Source organism: Elephantulus edwardii, unplaced genomic scaffold (assembly GCF_000299155.1).
Source record: "Elephantulus edwardii isolate Elephantulus edwardi_28Jun2011 unplaced genomic scaffold, EleEdw1.0 scaffold00071, whole genome shotgun sequence".
Lineage (NCBI taxonomy): Eukaryota > Metazoa > Chordata > Mammalia > Macroscelidea > Macroscelididae > Elephantulus > Elephantulus edwardii.
Window position 1 is genome coordinate 14,891,134 of NW_006399821.1, and position 19,131 is coordinate 14,910,264.

At 41.0% G+C, this 19,131-nt stretch overlaps 1 protein-coding gene across 1 annotated transcript in view; it reads left to right on the forward strand.

Moving 5' to 3' along the window:
• Window positions 1-3,242: 3,242 nt before the first annotated feature.
• BMP6 (bone morphogenetic protein 6) overlaps window positions 3,243-19,131 on the forward strand; it is a 289,599-nt gene continuing 273,710 nt past the window's right edge. The window contains exon 1 of the mRNA XM_006888740.1: window positions 3,243-3,849. Coding sequence (XP_006888802.1) covers window positions 3,468-3,849 — 382 coding nt within the window. The 5' untranslated portion in view covers window positions 3,243-3,467. The remainder of the gene's footprint in view (window positions 3,850-19,131) is intronic.

The following is a 19,131-nucleotide window of genomic DNA, read 5'->3' on the forward strand; positions in this document are numbered from 1 at the left end:
ATTCATGTGCAAGCATTGTAGACAGGTTTCAGCAGAACCTTCAGACTATGATAGCCTAAGAAATGCCTGACAATCTACTTCTGGAAATTACTCAACGAAAAAAAACAAACAAACAAAAAACAACCAACCAAAACCAAAATAACCAAAAAGCAACCAAACAGACAAAACTATGGATGACATTGAACTATTGTCAATGTGTTGTGGCAAATGCCCCATAGGTTGGGAGGCACTCAACACAGAGTGGCTGCAACAGTATCCTGAAGCATGAAGATGCTGATCACCACGAAGATGCATGACAATGTTAGTCCAACATAAATGAGGTAGACCTGATTCAGAGTTGACTCAATGGCAGCTAACAACCTTCAACAGAAATTGATATGCCTTCTTAGTGGAGGTGAGAAACTCATGATAGATCTGAACCAGGATTGCTTCCCACATGTTTGACAATGAATGACTAAATGCTATTTTTAGATTCATATTATACAAGTATTTATCCTAAATAGAAACAGGGATATTGTGTATGTGTATGCGTCCTACAGTAGATCTACTCTCATAGATGTGAGGTATATACAATAAGCGGGCAACAATCTGCTTTTGTATTTTAAACAGCGTAGGTGCTCTTATTTATGCTTAACATTTTCACAGTTCTCAGTGCTTTTCTATAGCCCCTACCGGTGGGAGCTCCTTAGATCTGCTTGTTTCTCTTCTGAAGTATTCTGATGAAGGTTATGAAAGAAGTATGCCTACATGATATATGTGTTCAGATTTCTGATTTTCTAGTCAAATCAGCTGGCTGTTTTAGGCAGCAAATTTCTGCTCACAACAATTTCCACATAGAAGGAATGGGAGATCTTGAATTCTAATGGTCCTGGCATTTCAGATCAAATAGCAACTTTCAGACGGAAAGAATCCTGCAAAATTGGCCTTCAGAGTTGCTGGGTTTGTGTTGCCCAAGATCAAAGACTTTGAATGTTGGTAAAATTAAAGGTCCTAAATGATCTTGTGTCAGGGCCAAGATATGACCAGAGAGAAAGGGTTCCAGGGCGTAAGGGGAGGGAAAGAGCCTCATCCATAGCAAAACAAGACTCTTTGAGATAAGATAGGAATGCTTATGAGGTTTGTATCAACAGAAACCCCATGACCTCATAAATCCTTGAATCCTATGATCTTGATCTATTTGCTTTCTTGCTCCCAAATTCCTTGAACAATGTGAACTAAGCCTGACAGGTCTTATTTGCTCTAATTCATATGCACTTTTCACAGGGTTGGGGAGCTCTGTTGGTATAGTTGGGAGAGAGTTGCACTGTTAAATCAAAGGACACTTTCTCTGTTTGAACCCACCAGTGAATTTAAGGGAGAAAGATGGACATTCTCCTCCTCTGTGATTTATAGCCTTGGAAACTGCTGGATGATCCCCTGGCAGCAGGTTTAACTCAATGAAAGGAAGGGTGATATTCTTTTTTTTTAAAAAAAAAAATTTGGTTGAGGATTTTTGGGTTGTTTTCATTTAGCTAAGTAGAAGATTGTAGTGCTTTAACTGAGCTTATTTCTAGGTGACATAGCTGATTGGACATCCTTAGCTGGCCGGCAGGCAAGGGAATTGGCATCCCTGTTACAGACAAATGGACTGCTATTAAATGGGGTAATGCCTTCCCACCAGAAGTATGTGCTCTAGGGAAGTAGCTTGTGCGCCTCATGCTTGCCCCTAAAGCTTAATGCCTACTACCCTGAAAGGGAACCCTGTTCTTACTGGAATTGTCTTCACTACCTCCCCCTTTTACCATGTAAACAATATAATATTTCAACATTAAGATGCATTATGGCATTTCAAAGAAGGTAAGGGATGGGAGGGCTTAATTGTGTTTTATGCTTTACATTATCTATTGCATCCTATGGTTTTTGGGTGCTAGCTTAAGCAGTCAAGCCATAGCCCACATGAAAAGGAAAGACAAAACACCCTGTCCCAAGCTGCGGGGACCCTGAGTTTGTATTCTATTTAGAGTCCTCTCTGCAGAGTGAGTTTGTGAGCTGCTGCTTCAGCACGTGTGTCCCAATTTCCAGCTCCTGCATTTGAAAGTCATATGTCCCCCGAAAAGCCTGTTTACGTCATCATTGCTCAATTAATTCAAGAAATAGCAAACCTTATGTCTGTTTGTGCTTTTTAGTTAAAACAATTTAGATCTTTTAAGCGACTGAAGAAGAAAAAGGTGGTCGTGATCAGAGAGCTCAAGTGAGAGGTCATTCTGTGGATGACCTCTGAGTGCGTGGGAACTCACCGCTCCTGGGGTGCCTCACGTACTCTAAACTCAGAAGAGACACTGGCTACACCCCTCTCAGCCTGAGCGGGTGATAAGGGGCGGGGCCATTCAAATAGAGCTTAGACGAGCTTCTCCATTGGCTGAAGGCCTTGTCGGTTAGCCTGGAAGGCGGGGCGTTTCCGAGGCTGGAGAGCGGCACCTGAGCACTAGAAGCGCACCCGAAAACTCGCTTTGGCAGAGGCCGCTGAGCCGGGGGCGGTGAACCTGGCGCTGAAGCTGTGGGTACTTCGCGCACCTCCCAGCTGCGCACCCCGGCTCGCTGGCCCTCTGTGTATGAGGTTCACAGGGCATCGGGGTGAGAACTGAACAGAGAGCGGATTCCTCGCGGCCCCCACTTGGCACTGCCAGAAGAGAGAGGGGAACGCGGTTGTGGAGCAAGAACCAAATTCTTCAACCCTTTAGAGAAAATTGGCATTTCAGGACTCCTTTTGCAGAAACTCAGGCCGACTGCGGGGTGAACTTCACCAGCGCCTCCAGAAAGGAGGATCGTGTGCCGGGAATGGTTCGAGAGTGACCCCGCGCTGGACCCCTCCGGAGGGGCGCACGTGCGCCCGCAGAGAGGTAGAGGGTTGCCACACCAGGACCTGCCAAAGCAGCGCTCCCTTGCACACCTTGCGGGATCTTGTCTTCTACCGAGGGCTCTCTGCAGCGAGCTGCGCTGCCCACGCCCTGCTTGAAACCGCTCTGCAGGACGAACTTCTTTTCAGCACTCTGCAACTTGAGCCACCGGGGGTGCCCCGGGCGACCATGAGAGAGAAGGACTGAGGGCTCACACTGGAAGAAGCCCCTCCCCCGAGAGGGGTGGCGCGGACTGGCCACTTCCAGAGCTCCGCACACTCCTGCCTCGCTTCTCAGCTCCTCACCTCGTGGATCAGTGTCGTTTGGGACCCGTGGGGGCAGCCTGGCCAGGCGGTGATGCTGGGGCGGAGGGAGCGCAGGCTGTGCTGGTGGTGGGCGCTGCTGTGCAGCTGCTGCTTGTCCCCGCCGCTGCGGCCCCTCCTGCCCGCTGCCGCCGCCACCGGGGGCGCGCTGCTCGGGGGTGGCAGTGACCAGAGCCCAGGGGGCGCGGCGCAGTCACCCCTGTCATCGCCGCCGTCCTCCTCGTCCGGCTTTCTCTATCGGCGTCTCAAGACGCACGAGAAGCGGGAAATGCAGAAAGAGATCCTCTCGGTGCTGGGGCTCCAGCACCGACCCCGGCCCATGCACGGCCTTCCACAGTCATCAGCGCCCCAGCCGCCGGCTCGCGGAGAGCCGTCGCCTGGGCAGCTGAAGTCTGCGCCCCTCTTCATGCTGGATCTGTACAACTCCCTCTCCGCCGCCGGCGATGACGATGGGGCTTTCCCGGAGGAGCATGGGCGGGCAGCTGGCAGCTTGCCGCAGACCTCGCAACCACCCCCTGGTGCCGCGCACTCCTTCAGCGGCAGGAACCTACTGGCCCCGGGACCTAGCGGCGGTGCGTACTCTCTGACCAGCGCACAGGACAGCACCTTCCTCAACGACGCAGACATGGTCATGAGTTTTGTGAACCTGGGTAAGGATGTGGGTTAAATAGGGTTAATAAGGACATTTCCCTCCTCCTCCTTCCAGTCCCAGGGTCTCAGTGGGTAGTGTATGTGGATGCTCGGGGGCACGGGGCTGGCGCGGACGGGCGCGGCGAGTCTCGGGCCAGGTTGGGCGCGCTGCACCACCTGCACCGCTCGGAGTAGCGCTTGTGCGCCCTGCGCGCCAGCTGGGGCGCAGGGCATGCGGCCACCTGAATGCATCCTGTCTCAGTCTGACATCTGCCCGCTAAAGCCAGGCAATTGGGGCAGAATAGTCCCATCCAGAGAGTAACTGGTGGCCCCGGCGGTGGGGGGACCAAACCAAACCGAACCAAACCCCCCAAACAACAAACTCTTCAATGATCTTTCTCCTCCAAATTGTTTTCTTGTGTCTACGATGCTCTTGGGGTCAGTTTTCCCATCTCTACTTTTAGGAAATCCGGCAGCAGCTGAGAATTTTGAAAACTTAACAGGATTGTGCAAAAATTTAACCGCGAAATTGAGAAGGAAGTTTCTCCTAAGAGGCCGCCCCAGGCTGACGGTCCGAGGAGGGAAGAGTTTGCTCCTGGTAGGGAGGCCTGGCCTGGAGCCACTTGAGGGTCCTTTGCCTAGGGCTTCCCTCTCATATGCCTTTGACCAGTGCCTTAAATGATGAAGAGTAGATGTATACCTTGAATGCGCAGGGCGGAGAAAGCGTGCGGGTTAGGGGAGTTGAGCTCCTGTGAACCGGTTGCCAAGTAACAGAATGGTAATTCAAAGTCGGTTAAATGGGGCTCGCCACAAATGTTCTGAGGCAAACTTGCACCATCCTCGCCCCCCGCCCCTCCAGGCCTTCCTCATTTCTGAAGGAGACCCGAGTAAGGAAATCTTTTTTATTTTTTTCCCCCCGAGATATGCACTGCGTCTCAGCTTTGTGTAGGTAAGGGGATGCTTTTTCCGCTGGGAGAAATGGAGGTGGGCTGGCCGTGCCGGATTTAGGTGAGTCAGCTCTGTGGAGTGCGCCTCCCGCGGGATTCCCCAAGTGAGATGAGTGGTTCTGCTTAGGTCCCGAGTGGGTTTGCAGACACTTGTCAAACAGGTTTCAAATCCACTTGTCATTTAAGAATACCATTTGCTTGAGTAAAGTGTTGCAGCAATTGCTTCTATGAGCATGAAACCCTGGCAGCACAGTGGATAAGCACTGAACTGCCAATTATAAAGGTGGCAGTTCGAATCCACCTCTGCCCAAAGAGATGGGATTTTGCTTCTTTAAAACTTTACAGTCTTGGAAACCCTATGGGGCAGTACTATGCTGTCCGGTAGAGTTGCTATGAGTCAGAAGGAACCTATCAGCAACTGATTTGGTTTAAGGGGTTATAAAAAAAGTGCTAAGCTTTCTAGGGAGAACCTGGGGTTGGGGCCAAAACTCAAGGGTAAGTCAGTTGAGGCCTGTGAATTGGCGTTCAAGTGTACAGTACAGAAATCGTTCTGGGAAATTCATGAAATGGAATCTCACAGAAACTGGAGATCCAAGGTCTGCCAGTCTTGCTACTTGTGCTGCCAGAGATCTGACTGGACACACATTTTCCACAATTGATTGGAACCAGAACCAGAGTTGAGCCACCTTCATGAAGCAGGCTGAACAAATGGCCTTTCCACCCTGAAAACAGGAGCCAGAAGGCCACTGTTGTTCCTGGTTCTAGCCTCTCTGCTCCTTTTGCCTTAATGACTTCTACTTTTTATAGGTTCTCTCACTGCCACACCCTTCGGGTTTCCTGACAGCCTAGTGAGAATGTTTCATGGCTTTTGAAGTAGCCCCATCCTGCCCATTATGGAAGAGGCTCCTAACTCAATCACGGAGTATCAAGTTGCATTCTCTAGGAAAAGTTTCTAATCTTGTACTCTCCCCTCAATTTAGGCTGCCCATCACTTGTTAGATGCTGTTGAGTCTAACTCATAGTGAGCCTCTGAACAACAGATGTGAAACTTGTCCTGTCCTGTGCCATCCTCATCATCTCTGACACACTTGAGCCCACTGCTGCAGTCACTGTGACAGTCTATCTCGTTGAGGTTCTTCCTCTTTTTTCGCTGATCCTCCGATTTCACTTGTTGTGTAATGTAGAATTGAAACCAACCCATAGCTGATCCCTCAGAAGATTTTTAGAGGCAGTTAATCACATAGCATGACCATTTTGCTCCTGTGGAGCAGTTGGTGACCTTGAACCATGTGCCTTCTGAATTGCGGGTCAGCTTCTTGCCATTTGGCCACCAGAGATCCACTTAAAAAAAAGAAAAAAGTTGTACCCTTGGAAGTTATGTAAGCCTCACTATTGTGTGTATGCATGTCCGTGTGAAGTAACACTGTCAATATGACAGGTAGAATTAAAACACTTTCTGAAGGAATCAACAAACCATCCCAGTGAAAGACTAGAAGTGATGCTTCTTTGCATTAGTAATTCTCAAATTTTGCTGCCCATTCCAATCACTTGAGGAGTTTTTAAAAATTCAGAGGACTAAGGTTATCCTCTATGCAGTTTAACTTAGGATATGTAAGCGTGGGAGCCAGGTATCATACTTTTTAAAAGATCCCTAGGTGACCCCCGTATTTGGGAACTACTGCCTTGGATGGAGGAGCCCCGGTAGCACAGTTGTTAAGAGTTTAGCTTTTGAGCTAAGAATTGGTGGTTTGAATCCATCAGTCACTGTAAGGGAGAAAGACTGGGCAATCTCCTTCTGCAAAGATCACAGTCTTGAAACTTTAAGGGCGGTTCCACTCTGCCCTATAGGGTTGTTAGGAGCTTTACCCAACTTAAAAGCACACAAGAGCAGCAATTGCATAGCCCTATGATTTTTCACAAGAAGGGTGTTGGAAGAATCCCAACTTATAGATTTCCCAATTTATGTAGATGACACATTACCAGCTGTATTCCTAGACTTACCCACAGAAAGAAATGTTACAAGCACTCTGCTCAAAAATGTTCTTATATGGTACTGTATTAAATAAGATATAAACTGAGAATATAAGGGAGAGTGTTATACAGTTGTAGATATCTCTTTTCCTTGGGACTGGAGGAATCTTTTACTTATGAAAAGAAGGTAAAACACCCCAAGCCTTGTCAGCTGGTGTGACTATCAGGAAGTATGAATCAACAGGATGAATGACTCTTATCTCTCCCAACTGCTGGCCATTCCCCTGCTCTTCGTTTATGTTGACTTTTCATTTCTCTCCTGGGGCAGCCTCTCTCTCTTGCTGACTGCTACCCCTGATACAGATTTGCAAAGAACCCCAGCAATTCCGCAAGGGTACAGATGCTACTTGCTTCTTGGTTTTCAGTGCCCAAATTCCCAAAATGAAACAAAACAGAACAGAGAAAGAAAGAAAAACTTGGCAGCCTACTGAACAAGCATGCCAATCTGGTGACCTTGGAAAGTATCTTGAATATCCTTTAGGGGTCAGCTTAAACTTTACCTTTTTAAAGAGGCCAGCTCTACCACTTGATATAAATCAGTGCCGCTCCCCCTGCCCGCTTCAGTGTATTTACCATCAAACTATTCTAATTATTATAACCGCGGATGTTCTTAGCCAAAGAGATCTTTTTCATTTGTTTGCTCATGTGTTTCTCCTCCAGGATATCAGCCTCAAAAGGCATAATCCACTCTCATCTCCCATCACAGCTTAAGTGCCTTAGATACCAAGCACATAGAATTCAATAGAAGGAATTAATGAAGGCTAATTAACATCTTAAAATCTTGTTTTGCTCACTTAGAGGTTCTGGTCATTTAGAAATAGCACATCTGATATTTATTGAGAGAAAATTTTAAATAAGTAAGAATATTTGGAACATATAAGTTCATTACACTATATTTGATGTAGATCATTATGCTTAATTAGTGTATCTTTTTCCACTAGTTACTCGAATGCATATTAGAGTGTGTTATATTTGAGAGTAGTAAAAAAGATTCTTTAAATGTCTAGATTTCTAGCTTCACAAATTTATTTTGAATGAATGAAATATTGATTTTGGTACTGGGATAAATGAAATAAAGACTCAAATTATGCTCAAAAAAGGGGAATCAGTATATGTCTAGTATTAGTAAAAGTTAGGGAGCTCTTGTGGCCTACTAGGTAGGAAGTTGCATTGCTAACCTAATGGCAGGATCTACTCGGGGATCCATGAGAGAAAGATGAGCAATCTGATTTATTATATTGTTGCTGTGTTATGTGCCATTGAGTCAAGTACAACTCCTGGTGATCTAATAAACAACAGGTCTGAAACAGATTTGAATCCTGTCCTATTCTGTGCCATCCTCATGACCTCTGACATACTTGTGCTCATTGCTGCAGTCACTCTGTCAATCCATTTCTTTGAGGATATTCTTTTCTGAAAACCTGCTAGAGGGAGGGTCAGCTATGAATAACTTCCATTGAAGGCAAAGAGTTTGATTTTTTGGGGGGGGGGTAATATTTATTAAGAATTTTGTTAGCAAAAATAAGAAGACCATGCCTGCAGGCTATAGGAAACAGTTTGGAGAATCTGTTTGAAAGAGTGTGATTCAAAGAAGCAGGTAGATAGATGTTTTCTTAAAATAAGATTCCAAATAGTAAATGTAAAGTTCAGTAGTATTACAGTTAAAAAAGCTGTACAGTGTGTTCTTAATCTAAGATCAAAGGGCAAGGAGATATCATTGTTTAGACCTGAGGCACTATTTCCTCTGGTTGTCTCTCTAAAAATGGGTATAAATCCTTGAATATGCTGAATCACGATGAGTTCCTCTACTTAAGAGTTTGACTCTGATTAACATGGAGAGAAGATTCTCTGTGATAGAAAATCTGTGTAAATGGAAAAACAACAGTATTCAGCACTTTGTTCACTTCCCTTTCATTTCTAATCTCTGTATCTTCAGGGTTTAGCAATTTTAAATGTTGGGGACTCAAATTAATATTTTACTTTAATGTGCCAGGAGGGGGGTGAACACCAGATATTAATGCAAAATCCAAAAGGTGACAGCTCTGACATATTTTTTCTCAACCTCCATCTACTAAAGGAGATATGCTAGCAAAGAAATAGAAGGTAAAATTTCTTGGAAAATGAATGATCTTTTACAATTCAGCACTTGGTCCTTTGCATCTTCATAAAATGGTTTTTTTCTTTTTAGCATAATACAAAGTTATTACAATTTTTCTAATTTTTTAATTTTGAGCTTTATTTATTTAGTTTTTGCCATTCTCTCCCTTTGTCTGAATATCAGTCATTCCAGCATCTTTGACACTTCGAGCAAAGGAAAGGATGTCTCTTTCTCCCTCTTTCTCATTCCTTGAATCTCCATTGGGTTTCCTAAGCTATGAATTGCTCAGGAGGAAGTTGCCCATTATTTTACCTGCAGAGCTGCTGGTAGATTCTGTCAGAAAGGTGTGTGCTTTGGGTTAACAGCACATCTTCCAATGGCTAGGCCACTAGAGTTTCCTAATGGGAAGGGTAATGTTGTTATAAGATACCATCGAGTCGCTTGCGACTCATACATACATACAATAGCCCTGAGACCTGTTCTATCCTGTGCCAACATTATTGCGTCTGACACGCCTACCATCATTACCTGAATCATTGAATCAATCCATCTCATCGAGGGTCTTCTTTTCTTGCTCTGTCCCTCTCTCCTTCCAAACGTGATATCCCTATCCAGGGACTGTTCCCTCCTTGCAACATGCCCAAAGTATGTCAGACAAAGCCTCAGAATCCTTACTTCCAAGGAGTAACCTGGTTTCACCCTCTCTAGGATGAACCTGCTTGTTCCCCCCTGGCAGTCCATGGTATATTCAACACTCCTCCAGCAACACAGCTGAAAGGCATCAGTTCCCTTTCTAATATCTGTAGTCATTGCCCAGTGTTGTTAGGTACCCTCATGTCCACTACAACTCACAGTGATCCTATAAACAACAGATATAAAACTTGCCCTATCCTGTACCATCCTCAGAATCTCTGATATAATAAAACCCATTGTCATAGTCATTGTGTGATTCCCATTTAATTGGATGTCTTTCTTCCTTTCTCTGATCTTCCTCCTTTCCTAGAATTATGTCCTTTTTCAAAAACTGGCAACATATCCTTCTGACAACAGGCCCAAAGTATATGAGATGGAGTTTCACCATCTTTGTCTCTTGCATTTCCTCCAAGACAGACAGACTTGTTTGTTCTTTTTATTTTTTTTAATCCATAAGATATTTGGTACTCTTTTCTGATATCATAGTTTAAAAGTATTGATTCTTATTCATTGTCCAAATTTCAGATGCATAGGAAGGAATTGAAATGACAATGGCTTGGATCGGGCACACCTTAGTTTTTAAATGGACATCCTTGCTCTTTGAAGAGTTCCTTGATGGCAGATTTTTAAATATTCCCTCCCCCACCCTCCACTCTACTTTATGATGCCGCTTTTTTTCTGGACTGTTGTCATGCAAATGATACCTAATTATATATTCTTTTTAAGCAATTCTTTCCCTGTTTCAATGCAGTGTATGTTATTTATCCCCTCTTTTCTAATTTCCCACCAACCCCCATGTCAGTCTTGTTTTATAACAGTGACATTATGCAGTATTTTTCCTTTTGTGACTGAGATATTTCTCTCAGCATAATGTTCTCCAGGGTCACCCATTTTGTATAATATTTCATGAGTTCCTTATTTTTCAGTGCTGCATAGTATTCCGTTGTGTGAATATACGACAGCTTCTCTATCCATTCATTTGTTGATGGACACTTGGGCTGCTTCCATCTCTTTACCTTTATGAACAAAGCCACAATAAATATGGGTGAGCATATATCTGCTTAGGTGGCAGTTCTGTTTTCTTTAGGGTATATTCCCATTAGTGGAATTGCTGGGTCAAATGGTATTTCTATTTCCAACTTTTTTGAGAAAGTGCCATACTGACTTCCATTTTACACTCTCACCAACAGTAAATAAGGGTTCCAGGTTTTCCACAATCTCACCAGCATTAGTTGTTTGCTGCTCTGTTGAATTTTGCTATTGTTACTGGGGTGAGATGCTATCTCATAGTTGTTTTGATTTGCATCTCTCTTTGCACATTTCTTCATGTGTTTATTTACCATCTGAATGTCTTCTTTGGTGAGGTGTCTGTTCAAATCCTGTGCCTATCCTGCAGTTGGGTTGCTTAGCTTTATCTTGTTGTGGTGTTTGAGTATTCGATAAATTCTAGATTTAAGTCCCTTATCAGACATGTCATTACCAATTATTTTTTCCCAGTCTGTGGCTTTCCTTTTTACCCTATTGGAGAAGTTTTTGGATGTGCATAGGCATTTGATTCTTAGAAGGTCCCATTCATCTGCTTTATCTTTTCCTCATTGTAGGTTTTTCAAGATACTTGGCAGATTGTTCATGTTGTGGATTAGGGTTTCTAGAGTTCTCCCAAGTTTTCTCTGATGGAATTTATAGTCCTTGATTTCATTCCCAAATCTTTGATCCACTTTGAGTTGGTTTTTGTGTATGGTATGAGGTGTGAATCTTGCTTGAGTTTTCTGTAGATAGTTTTCCATTTCTGCCAACACCATTTGTTTAAATGGCTGTCATTTTCCCACTTAAATGATTTAATCTCCTTGTCAAAAATCAGTTGACCGTAGATAGATGGGCTGATTTCTGGGTTCTCAATTCTATTCCACTGATCTATGAGTCTGTCATTGTACCAGTAAGTACCACTCTGTCTTGACTACCATGGCAGTATAGTAGGGTTTTAAATCAGGGGGTGAGATGCCTCCTACCTTTTTTCTCTTTTTAAGGAGTGTTTTGCTTATTTGTGGTCTCTTTCCATTTCTGATGAAATTGGAAACTGCTTTTTTCCATCTAGTTGAAGAATAGAATTGGTATTTGTATTGAGATTGCATTGAACTTGAAGATTTTATTTGGTAGAATTGTCATTTTCACAATATTGTATCTTTCTGTCCAAGAGCAAAATATATTCTTCTATTTCTCTAGGTTTCTTTTTGTTTCTTGTAGTAATGTTCTGTAATTTTTTTTAAAAAAAAAATAAGTTAGATTTATTCCCAAGTATTTAATCTTGTTATTAGCTATTGTGACAGGTATTGTTTTTCTTAGCTCCAATTCTATATTATCTTTGTCATTGTAGAGAAATCCAATTGATTTTTATATATTGATTTTATATTCTGCCACTTTGTTGAATTGGTCAATTATGTCTAGTAGTTTTCTTGCTGAGTCTTTAGGGTTTTCTAAGTATACTATCATATCATCTGTATATAGAGATAATTTTACCTCCTCTTTGCCAATTTGGATACCTCCTATTTCCTTCTCTTGTCTTATTACTAAGACTTCCAATACAGTATTGAATAGGAAAGGTGATAGTGGGCATCCTTGCCTTGGTCCTATTCTCAAGGGGAATGCCTTTAATCTCTTTCCATTGAGAACGGTGTTGGCTCTTGGGTTTGCTTGTATACTTTTTACTAGGTTGAGAAAATTCCTCTCTGTTCCTATTTTGCTATTTTTAATCAGGAAAGGGTGTTAGATTTTGTCAAAGGCCTTTTCTGACTCAATTGATAGGATCATGTAATTCTTGTTTCTTACTTTGTTAATGTGATGAATTGCACAGATTGTTTTTCTTATGTTAACCAGTATTGCATACCTGTTATGAATCCCACTTGATCATGGTGAATTGTTTGTTTTGGTTTTTTTTTGTATCATTGGACTCTATTGGCCATTTTATTCTGAATTTTTGCATCTGTGTTCATGAGAAATATTGACCTATAGTTTTCTGTTTTGGTTGTTTCTTTACCTGACTTTGGAATCAAGGATATGTTTGTTTCATAGAATGAGTCTGGGAGAATTCGTTCTTTTTCTATTTTTGGAAATAATTCCTGTAGAATTGGTGACAGTTTTTCTTTGAAGATTTGATAAAATTAACTTGCAAAACCATCTGGTCTAGGGCTTTATTTTGTTGGAAGTTGTTTTATTACCTTTTCAATTTCTTCTTTTGTAATGGGTCTGTTCAGGTGTTCAGTTTCGGTCTGTGTCAGTTTACATAGGGTGTGAGTTTCTAAGTTATTTGTCCATTTCCTCTAGGTTCTCATATTTGTTTGAGTGTAGTTTTTCATAATGTTCCATTGTTAACCTTTTATTGTAATTGGTTCTGTTGTGACATTGCCTATTTCATCTATTTTTTGAATTATTTGTGTCTTTTCTTTATTTTCCTTTATTAGTTTTGTTAGTTGTTGATTTTATTGACTTTTTTCAGAGAACCATATCCTGGTTTTGTTGATGGTTTCAATTGGTTTTTTCTATTTTGTTTATTTCTGCCCTAAATTTTATAATTTCCATTTTTCTTAGTCAGGTTTTCTTGCTATACTCTTTCAATTTGTTTGAGATATTAGGATAGGCAGTGAATTATAATTTTTTCTTGCTTTTTCATGTGTTCACTTATTGCTATAAACTGACCTCTGATTACTGCTTTGGCTGTTTCTCAGAGGTTTTGGTACATTATGTTTTCATTGTCATTTGTTTCAATAAACTCCATAATTTCATTTTTTAGTTCTGTTACCCACTCATGTTCAAGCAAGGTGTTGTTCAGCTTCCAATTGTATGATTTTTCCTCCTTTGTCCTTTTGTTATTAATTTCTAATTTTGTAGCATTGTAGTGTGAGAGAATGCTTTGTATCATTTCTGTGTTTTTTTAATTTATTGATGCTTGCATTATGACCTAAAATGTGATCTATTGTGGAGAACGTTTCCTGCACATTGTAGAAGGTATGGTGTGCTTTTTTTTTTTTTGATACATTTATATATGGATGAGATCAAGTTGGTTTATTTTGTGATTTAAGCTTTCAGCATCTTTGTTGAGTTTCTTTCTGGTAGTTCTATCTTTTCTTGAGACTTATGTATTGAAGGCTCCAACTACTATAGTGGTATTGTCTATTTCCTTTTTCAGTTTTGTTAATGTTTGTCTTGAATATTTTACAGCTCTACTATTTGTTGCATATTTATAATTGTTATGTCTTCTTGTTCTGTGACTCTTTAAATATTATGTCATGAACTTCCTTGTCCTTTTTGATGGTTTTGCATTCAAATTTATTTTATCAGAGCTTAATATCACTTCTCCTGGGTTGTGGTGTTTTAGTTTTTTGTTGTTGTTGTTTTTGCCATTTGCTTGGTATATTTTTCCTACCCTTTTATTTTTATTCTATCTTTACTTTTCAAGTGTGTTTCTTGTAGACAGCATATTGATGGATTTTGGTTTTTCATCCAATCTGCTACTCTTTTTCTCTTCAGTGGTGCATTTAAACCATTCACATCCAGTGTGATTATTGAGGGATAAGGTTTTATTGCTACCATTTTGTTGAGCTCTTTTTTGTGTTGTTACTGGTTACTTTGGTCCATCCTACTTTCTGTGGTACCTCAGTAAGGACGTCTCTCAATGTTTTTGGCAACACTAGTCTTGCTTTTACAAACTCCCTTTGGTTCTGCTTTTCTGAGTATATCTTGATCTCCCCTTCTAATGTGATGGACAGTTTTACTCAGTATATTTTTCTTGGTTGACAGTTGTGTTTTTTGAACGTTCAATATATATCATTCCACTGTCTTCTTGCTGGAGTGGTTTTTGTGAGAAATTGGTACTTAATCTTATTTTCTCTCCATTATAGCTGCTTTCATAATTCTCTCTTTGTCTTTGGTTCTGGCAACTTTGACTATGATATATCTTGGTGTTTTTCTTTTGGGGTCTATTCTATATGGTTTTTGCTCAGCTTCTTGAATATATATTCTCTCATTCTTCATTATGTCTGGAAATTTTTCTTTTAGTAATTCTTCCATATGTTTCTCAGTGCATTTACTTTCTTCTTCCTGTTCTGGAATTCTGATTATGCACATGTTATTCCTCTTGATGATGTTCCACATTATTCTTGGGCTTTCTTCTTTTTCCTTCCTTTTAAATTCTGTTTTTTTGTTTGTTTGTTTGTTTTTTGTTGTTGTTGTTCTAGCAGATCAGTGGTGGCAATTCTATCTTCTACTTCACTGGTCCTCTGTTCCATCTCTTCAATTCTGTTCATGTCCCTCCAATATATTGACAGCATCTGAAACATTGGTCCTCATATTTTACATTATAATTTCCTATTTTTTTCAAGAGCCTCTAATGCCTTGTTTGTTTTATCTTCATTGTTTTGGACTTTTAAGTTCCTTTTGATTTTTGCTTGCAATGTCCTGTAATTCTTCAAGTTTGTCTTTCATGCATTGAAAATATTCAATCATTGTCCTTTCAAATTCTATGTCAGAAAGTTCCATCAGAATTTCTGGCTTTAGGAAATCTATTGATACTGTGTCACTTTTAGGGGGTGACATTTTGCTTTGAGTTTATGTAGGATGTGAGGTAGCCTGCTTCCTATGTGACATTGCTGTGATAGAGTTTTTCATGCCTGAGGTGATAGCAGGCTCTTAGTCTGACCTCACTGCTCCAGATGAGGGGGAAGCTTTCTTGCCTGAGTATCTCTCTGAAGTTTTTACTCAAGGGAAGACTTGCTTCAGTCCAGGAGAGAAAAGGCCTGTGAATTAGCAGCCTCCTCTGTCAGAAAACTGCTGAAGCTAGGCCAGTCCAAGGTGTTCTAAAGGCAGCTTATGCTTTTGCAGGGGAGAGGAAATGAAATTCGTTCTACAGATGTCTCTAGTCTAGTTCAGAGGAGTAGCAGTGGGTCATCCTCCAGGTTTTGGGACTGCTGTGTCCAGGCTGTGGGTCCAGGTCCTCCAGATGATGCGGCCAGGTCTTCCAGGCAGTGGGGATCTACTTTTTATTTCTTGACTGCCTTTAATATATATATATATTACTTGTACATTCAAGTAAAAGAAAATTATTGACAACCTCAATCTTTTTCCATCTATCATGATTCCTGTTGATGGGAAATATATTAATATTTTAATCATATCATTGTGTCCCTAATTAGTACCTGGTGCCTTTAAATCCATTCCAACTCCTGATATTCCCAGTATTACAGTTTAGAATTGAGTTTCACAGGATTTATTGCCAAATTTTTCTTCTCTCTCTTTGTACACCTTTCTTTTGTCTTTCCACCCCCTCCCCTCCCACTCAGTGCCTTTCTTCTGTGGTGCTGCTGGTTGGCAATCCACTTATGCCACTCAGGGATCAGATTAGTAGCTTCCATTACTACCTGAAGGATCTCTGGTGCTAAAGACTGTAGAGAGTTTTGCTGCTAACCCAAAGGCTGTTTTTCTCTTAGTAAAAGGAGTGGAAATATACACAGAAACTCTCTAAGACATGAACAATTTACAAAGTCCCCGTGTTCCTAAATAGCTGTGACTCACCCTTTTTCAAGTCACACAATAACCCCAACCACTGAAAGAGAGGATCACCTACGGGTTGGTGTGGAGAGGGCTAGTGTCTCTCTTGTGTTCTCCAGAAAGGATACGTGCATTCTACTGTTTTAATTTCCTTCTTTTCATCTCAAGATGAAGTTGAAACTATTTTATTCCAACACATTTTTTCCTCTCTGATCATCCTTAATTTCCTTGTTTCTGCTCCATTTTGCTGTGATGTTGAAGAGATTTCAGTGGAGCTTCCAGATTAAAATGGACTAGAAAGAAAACCCTAACAAATATGCTTCTGAAAATGAGTTCATGAAAACCTGATGCAGCAGAATGGTTTTATCTTTATAACTCATCGTGGAGATTGCTCTGGATCAGACACAAGTTGGGGCCATCTTGCCAGTAGCTAAAACCAGCATGGGTAAAATAAATTCTGGACATTGATCTGGGAACATAATAAGGCTGTTCATAACACTGTGTTTTGTAGGGAGGATGTCGTCTCAGCAAAGGACAACTTGTTTTTAAATTGGACTTCATCATTAGTAGGAGGTTTAAGATTATTGGTATATTAGTATTTTTCATTGATAATATTCAGAGTTCCAAAGGTTCTTGGACATCATCTAATCTTTGAAATTTGCAATTAAGTTTGTTAGATTTACTTAGCCTGGTTTCTTCTTCGCTACTATTACCTTTCAAAGTGAGGGATACCCAGAAATGAAAAGAAATTTTTAGCACCTCCAAGAAGTGAGGAGAACAAATTGGTCAAGGTTTTTTTGTTGGTTCACCTCCCCCCCCCCCAATAAATTAGTGCTTTTTTTCTTATGTCTATTAGAGCTCTGCTTTTCAGAAAGAAAAAGGTATGCATATCTATTAATATACCCTTGTTTGGTTTGTTGAAGGACTGTTGACCCCAAAGAATTGTTTTCTGCTTCAGAGTGAATTGAAAACCATGCTGCTGGAGTGGCATTGTTTCACTGATATCCCGAAGGCTTATTCTTTTCCTGCCCTTCCCATCTCCATTATTAAAGAGAGCAGTCCATAATAGAGATGATATCTAAATTATATCAGTAATTCCTTGATGAGTCCCCATGGTCTTGTTATCTCAGACACAGTCCCTCATGGCAGGGCTGGAGAATCTCCTGGAGACATTTTTATAGAATGAGGCTCTGATTCAAAGTGGGGTGGGCCTTCCTGACATTAAGGGCCAGGGGCCCACACCCTTGACAATCAATTCTATCAGAGGTGGAGAGTGGTCAGGACCTGGAATGTCCTGGCCACACCATGGTCATTTATTTTCAGATTTTTTTAATCCCATATTTGGAGAGCTCTGAGGGGAGAGTGGTGTGGGGGTTCTATTGGGTAGGAAAAGTGCTTGAGGAAGCTCCCCAGTCTCTCCATTTGGGACCTGTGATATCCACAGCCTGCGTGCCTCAGAGTTCAAGATTATGGTTCTCTTGCCCTTTTCACCTCATCCAGAATGTGACTTCTAGCCTGAAACATCTGCCATTGTTGATTGTTATTCCTGTGTTTACAGTCTTGTTGGTTTCCTGTACATGAACGTGGGTTGAAAAAAAGGTCTGACTTGTGCATCGACTGAGAATGAACTCACATGATGATGGGTATGAGCTGTTTCATGTGCTGACTTGGCCTGGAAGTTTCACTTTTTTTTTGAGGGTCATCTTTATTGACATCTTTAATTTGTCATGTACAATTAATAGAATATATTTGTATATACAGAGGGTGATATCTTCATATCTATAATATGTAAAAATCCTTACAAATCAGTATAAAGAACAAAATAACTTGGGTTTTATATTAATCAACAATGATATGAAAATCACCACAGGATATATTTTAGGCCAAGAGGTTTTCATAAATATCCTTGTTTAATCTGTGGTACAAATTATTTTTCTTTTTAAAATCTATGCATCATATTTAAGTAGTTTAGATTGAATTTTATAAACTGCAAAATTAAGGATGAAAAGGGTTTAGGTGACTTTGTGTTTCCCAGATTGTATTTGAACATGTCCATGTTCAGAGAAATCACAGCAGCAACTCAGGAAGTACCTACACACTGAGCCAGAACAGCAAACAAGTCACAGATATTAATGGTCACATATGTCAAGTTAGGAGGAGGAGTTGAATTGTTGAATATGACTTTGTTTCTAGGTTTTAAACCTCAAATAAGTAATTGTGGTTTTCAATGAGTTTGTGAGGCTTATTTTGGGTGTTGACAACAATTCCAACTAAAATCTCTTGTTCTCTGTCTCAAGTCTGAGTTCAAGAATACTTTTTTTCATCAGCATACTTTCATGGAGGTGTCTGTCACCATAGTACCTAGACAGTCCCTACGGCAACAGATAGGAGAGATTAAATTTCTCCCTGGATTGTGCCCTGTTTGATCCATGTGTGGCAGGATTTGGAGAGTAAAATAAAGAAGAGGGCTGAAGAATGGACAGGGATTATAAGAATTGTGTGCTTGTTCAATGATTGAAATTTGGGGGATTGTCAAGGGAGGGCTTTATTTTTTTTTATCCTTTCTGAAAACTTACTAAACATTATGATGTTAGAATTGAGATACTCACAAAAATATCTTACTGATTTTCAAGGCAGGATTAAAAAAAAACTTTAAAAGGCTTCCTCATAAGAGAATATTAGATCAGTGTAAAGCTAAATTCATAGATGTTGTTATGTGCTGCCATTGAATTATCTGTGACTCATAGTGACCCTATACACAATAGCTCTGAGCTCTGCTCTATCCTGAGCCAATCTCACTGTCTCTGACACACCTGCTCCCTTTACCCCAGTTTCTGTGTCAATCCATTTCATCCAGGGTCTTCCTTTCCTGTGCTGTTCATCCACCATTTCAAGCATGTCCTTCTCCAAGGACTTGCCCCTCCAGGTAGCATATCCAAAGTACGTGATCCAAAGACTGGCCCCTCTGGACAACATATCCAAAGTACGTGATC